At 35.4% G+C, this 5,706-nt stretch overlaps 1 protein-coding gene across 3 annotated transcripts in view; it reads left to right on the plus strand.

Annotated features, from left to right (window-relative positions):
- Window positions 1-5,706, plus strand: part of LOC109533587 (serine/arginine repetitive matrix protein 2) — a 131,780-nt gene that overhangs the window by 33,156 nt on the left and 92,918 nt on the right. For all 3 annotated transcript variants that reach the window (XM_048670456.1, XM_048670458.1, XM_048670452.1), the window contains exon 4: window positions 2,700-2,869. In XM_048670456.1, coding sequence (XP_048526413.1) covers window positions 2,700-2,869 — 170 coding nt within the window. The remainder of the gene's footprint in view (window positions 1-2,699; window positions 2,870-5,706) is intronic.

Below are 5,706 nucleotides of genomic sequence, written 5' to 3' on the forward strand. Positions count from 1 at the left end.
TGTTGTATGGATTCAATAGAGATGGTCTGTGCTTGCGATTGTATATAGTTATGTATGTGATGTTTTACTTTGTCTATGTCAGTCTTGGTTAAGTTTAGCTTTCTCTCTTGATTCGGTGTACTGAGGGTAGGTTGCGTATGTTTTAAGTCTATGTTGAACGTTATAGCCAGATGGTCGGATCCAAGTTCGTTAGTTAGGCTTATGTTATTGATGGTGCTTGTTAAGTTTGTTGTGTGCAGTAAAACGTCTGGTGTGGAGTCTGGGTTTCCGGGCATCAGAAAAGTTGATGGGGTGTGCCGTTTTATAAAGTCCGAATTGTCTAAAAATCTTTTCAGTTGTTTTGTTTTGTTTTTGTTGAAGTTAAAGTCGCCCACAATAATTGAGTATTTGTAAAGACTTGCTTTGGTCAGTATGTTTTGTTCTAGGTTGGAGTGTGGGTGTATGTATGTCACCAAATAATTTTCTATCAAAAAACGAACAGAATAAGCGAAAGTTTATAACAGATTATTTGGAAATTTCGTCAATTCCATACCTCTGAAGACTGTTGAGTTTGTTAAAAAAAGTGTTTTTTTAATTTTGTCTTAATTTTTTTCCTTTACTTTCTACTCAAGAAGGCTCTATTTTGTAGAGCTTCACTTAAAAGTACTGACGATCTAGAGGTCTTTTACGCGAAACATTACAAGATAAATTTATAGCTTTGTAAAAATTTAAGAAAAACTTTTTTCAGCTTCGAATTCGGGACCAAAACGAATATAAATTCCTCCTGTTTTTCCCGAAAACCATTAAGGTTTTCTCCAAAACCGATCATAAAACTAAAAGTTTTTCATCGAAAACGCAAAAAACCAATATTTTCTGATGATTTTCTTTTTTTTCTGACAATAATGGGGTCTTTTTTGGTTTCGAATTTTCACCAAAACCAAATAATTGTATCCAGTTTTTTACCGAAAGTAATTAGGATTATCTTGAAAAAACGAGCACAGAGCAAAAGTTTACAAAAATGATTTGGAAAATTTGCCGCCCTCGTCGCTTTGAAGATTTTTAAAGTTCCTTTAAATTTTTAGGTCATTCTCGTTTTAACAAAGTTTCTATTAAGCAATTCTTTCTACTCAAAATTCGCATTATTTTTAAGTTTATAATCGATCGGTTTTACAAGAAAACTTGTCGACTTTCTTTCGACTCAGTTCTGTTGCTGGAAAAACCTAGATTTATTTTTTTCGTTGTTTGAACAAAGTAGTAAAACGTTACTCAGAGAAAATGTTAATGACGCTTTTTTAGATGTGAAAATTTCAGTCTCGGGTCTCGTAAAGCTTTAATAAATCGCGTATAACTCATAAAGCGATGAGCTATAACTCGTTAACTCAGAGAGGGCAACAACTCAATAGCGCAACTCAACCCAGTGTTACCCAGGCCTACTTCCCATACGAGAGCTCTACTTGAGAAGAACTTACAGTTTGAAGTGGGTCCTTTTATAATTTAACAACGACAAGCTGACAGGAATTTCAATTTGCCAACGGTTCATTTTCTGTACTTTCAATCGCACTGCTTTGAATACTAAAAATTGGAGAATCTTTTTCAAAGTTTCAAATATTACGTCTACAGGTTGTTTGGTTGGGGGTTATGCAGGGTAAACAAGGCCTTCCTATCGCCAAACGTATGGGCGGAACAAGGATACCAACAAATAGACCCCGCCTTCTTTAGTTGCCCTTGTGCTTCTTCTCTTTCTCATACGCACAGATTAGGTTCCTTCCTTGTTCCACTCGTACATTGCCGTGCTTCGTTCGTTCGTTTTAAATTGGCGATGCATTTTGTTTTGTTGCAATTTGTTTTATTGTAGCTTTTCTATATTCTAACCCTCAAGTAGATACTCGGCAAAAAATGCCACTTTGATACGGTTTTCATCTAAACGATGAAACAAATTCCAAAAAGTTTGCAAACAAGAAAACTTTTTATTACAAGGGCACGTTGTTCAATTTACTTAGGAAAAGTTCCCAGTTGAGAGCCGTCGATGCTTCAGACGTTCTTGTATAAAGCGATAATATAAATTCGAGTGGAAAGTAAATAACGCAAAAACACGAGCAGCATTTGATACAACTTATTGGTAAAATGGTCCCTTTAGCGTGTTGAAATTGATATGTTTCCAGCCCTTTTAATTCTATGCTGGTTTTTTCTTCTGGGATTGGGCAGAATAATCTAGAGTCAGCAGCTTATTGACCTCTTTCTCCCCTGAGTCGTCTGTATGGCCTTAAGAGCGGGTTCAATTTCCTTTCCGACACACTTATTGTACGTTTCGTTAGGCTCCGTTTTGTGCCCCTTCGGTCGGCGCCAATTGCTGAAAATCAATGACAAGAAAAGTCGATGTCGAAGCATTTCACAGACAAATTTTCCCGGAAGAATTGTTTTAATTAATTGGCAATTAAATCGAAAAACATACATGAACATTTATTTCCTCGTTTTGCTTTGCCAGTGAATTCCCCTTCTTTCAGCTAATAGGAAAGTAATTAGACAGTTTTAAAAGGCGGAAAAGTCCTCAAGAAGAATCGCCCTCAGCCCGTTTTATTTTCATTTCGCTTGGTAAATTGGCTCTTTAAAAACCATCCAGATATAATCAAGCGCTTGCAGCTGGATTGAAGCGCTTAGCCGATCTGGAATAGCTTTGTAATTATTGTAAAAATAGTGGTAACTGGGTGAATTTTTTCCAGAGAAGCGTCGACAGCGCTTTAGAGTCTTCCAGCAAGTTTTCCGCCCAAACTCGGCGATCTTCCGTTATAAATGAGGCGAGTAAGAAGTGGGTGTATAGTGTGGATGCGGCCTTTCGTCAGCAAAGTTCTAAAGCACCGAAAGCCAATGAAAGCCAACCTTCTGATAATCGGTAAGTCAATTTAAAGCTCGTTCTGATGGTCGGAAGTTTTCGCGAATTTTTCCTCCCCCACTATCAAAATGCATGTTGCAACAGGCAAAACAAAATGATTGATGATATTGAACGAGACAGCAAACAACATGCATTGTTGGATGCACTCGGGCTTAATGAAGTTGACAAAACATCAATCAGCCCTTCGAAAAATGACTAGCACAGTTTCGAATTAAATTTCCCTAATGTAAGCAGCGCATATTTTCTAAATTGGATGAATACCCACGCTTATCGCATTGAACGTATATGCAGAAACTGACCCAGTTTATGCCCAGTTACAAAAGGTACAAAAGGGCTGGTAAAACGTGATCTGACAAGTCCAACCCTTTGCCAGTGTCGACCTCAACGTTCGAATGTTGCTTTATAGATCGAGTTTGGAGTTGGTTGAACTGGCAAAAGGTAAATTAGAGTTTAGTTTAATCACGGTGTAGAGAGACATACCAAAGTGGGCGTTTTTGCCCAGGAAACTGTTTATTGTTTAATCAATGCCCATTGTTCAAGTTTCTCGCTTTCACTTGCTTAGTATTAAGTTTGTATATTTTTTCAAGGAAAATGTTGTCTGTTTACCCGTAGACGCTTGATTTTGGGGTGGTTCTTTGAGGCAAGTGGCCTTTTTAACTCGTAAAGTTAATTTGTTCATTGCCTAGATTTGCAGCTAGATGCTATTCGCCTTTAGGAAGTTTATTTCACAAGCATTGACTATGTGAGCGAGTTCATTTGTGCACAAGCTTCTAAAAAAAATAGCTTTTTTATTAACAGGAAGTTTTTTTTATTGCTGTAAATAGAGTTTGGACATTTTTTAAATCGCATACTGCCAGTCCTCGTAATTTGTACAATCATTGACTTTTGCTCAAGTCTTTAAGGAAAAGAAGCATTTTTTAATCGTGTGCAAAGTTGATTTATGCATAAGTTTTTAAGAAAAACTTACTTTTTTATTCGTAGATAGTTGGTTTTTGCACATTATTCTAGGAAAAATTCGTCTCCTCAACTCATATTTTTTTAGTACAAAACTTTAGTGGCCAATTTGCTGTACGATTTTCCAGAAATAATGCCACAATCAGTAACTACGTTGGAATGTTAAATTTTCACAGGTTTTGAAGAAAATGTCGCTTTTGTATTCGAATAAACTTGATTTTTCCACAAGATTCACAGGAAAAGTAGGTTTTTTTATCTGTCGAATATTGATTTTTGCGCATCATCTCAAGGAAGTGGCTGATTTTCGAACATAGAGACAAGTTTTTAAGTATAAATTGCTTCTTTCATTTGTTCAAAGCCGACTTTGTGCAAAAGTTTCTAATAAAGTCATGACTTCAACTCGAAAAATTGTTTTTTCATAACTTTCATAACTTTCATGTTTTTTCATAACTTCATAAAAATTAGGATTTGTGGTTAAATTGCTGTTCAATTTTTCAAGAATAATGTCACAGTGAATAACTATGTAGCAGGTTGATTGTTTCGCAGCTTTTTAAGACACTATAGTCTCTTCAATTCGCATTTTTTCCATATTTGGAAGCTTTTTTCACAAAATTGCTGTTCGATTTTCCAAACTGAATGTCACAATAATTGCAAATTTTTTAAGAATAAGTGTCTTGTTATTCGAACACAGTTGATTGTTTCAGTTCTAGTCCGTTTCAGTTTCTAAAGAAAAGTAACTTTTCGTATTTGTAAAAAGTTCATTTTGCACAGTTTTCTAACTGAAGTCGTATGTTCAACTCGTAAAGTTGCTATTCCAGTCGGTTTTTCGAAAATCAACTGCGCAAACACCCGATATTTTCGAAGGAAGGGGTGACTTTTTTACACTAAACAGTTTTTTCACAGTTTCTTAAAGCTTTAAAGCAATTTTTTGAATCTCTCGAGCCCAAATTCGCGAATTTAACACAAAATGCTGCCAATTTTTCAAATTTCATTTTGCAATGACCCGCTATGAGATAGGTTTGATTTTTGCACAATTCTATAATGAAAACGCGCTCTTTCGATCGCTTCAAAGGAGTTTAGGTAATTTTTCGAACGTTAGCGCATCAAATTATTTAATTTCAAAGAACTTGCCACGTTAGAAGGTTGATTTTTGCACAAGTTTCTAAGAAAATTTCAGTTTTTTAACACGTAGGAAGCTGATTTTTCTATGACTTTAACGGAAGTTTAGATATTTTGTTGAATCGTTGTCCAAAAACTGTCTTCGTTTTACACAAATTGTTGTCAGTTTTCTAAAAATTAATTGTCCGAACACCAGCAAAGTTGAACGGTTGATCTTTGTACAGCCTTCTAAGGAAACGTCGCCCTTTCGAGTCACAGGAAGATCAATTTAAAATTGCGCTTAAAAGCATTGAAGGATTTTTTTTATTCTCGCTCCAATTTATTTAATTTGAAACAACTTCCAGTCGGTTTTTCAAAAATTTATTCCGCTTGGTTATAGAGCTAAATTTTGCTCAATTTTCTAAAGAAAAGTCGCCTTTTTGAGACGTGGATAGTCGATTAAGAAATAGCACTCACAAGAGTTTAGGTATATTTTTGAATATTAGTGCAGACAATTTCTTAATCTGCAATAATTTGAAGTCGGTTTTTCAAACATCAATTCAGCAAACACCCCCCCATGTTAGCGAATTGAATGTTGAACAAGTTCATAAGGATAAGTCGCTTTTTTATTCGTTGAAATTAGATTTTTTTTGTTGCTTTAAAGATAGTTTAGAATTTTGTTTAAATCACAGTAAAAATAATAACGGCCAGTTTTTGAAAACACCCGTTGCATCAAAAGGTTCAGTTTTGTCCAGTTTTCTCAGGAAAAGTCTCAGAAAACGCCC

The sequence above is a fragment of the Dendroctonus ponderosae genome, unplaced genomic scaffold (assembly GCF_020466585.1).
Source record: "Dendroctonus ponderosae isolate FM_Combo_2020 unplaced genomic scaffold, Dpon_F_20191213v2 Dpon_F_20191213_1, whole genome shotgun sequence".
Taxonomy (NCBI): domain Eukaryota; kingdom Metazoa; phylum Arthropoda; class Insecta; order Coleoptera; family Curculionidae; genus Dendroctonus; species Dendroctonus ponderosae.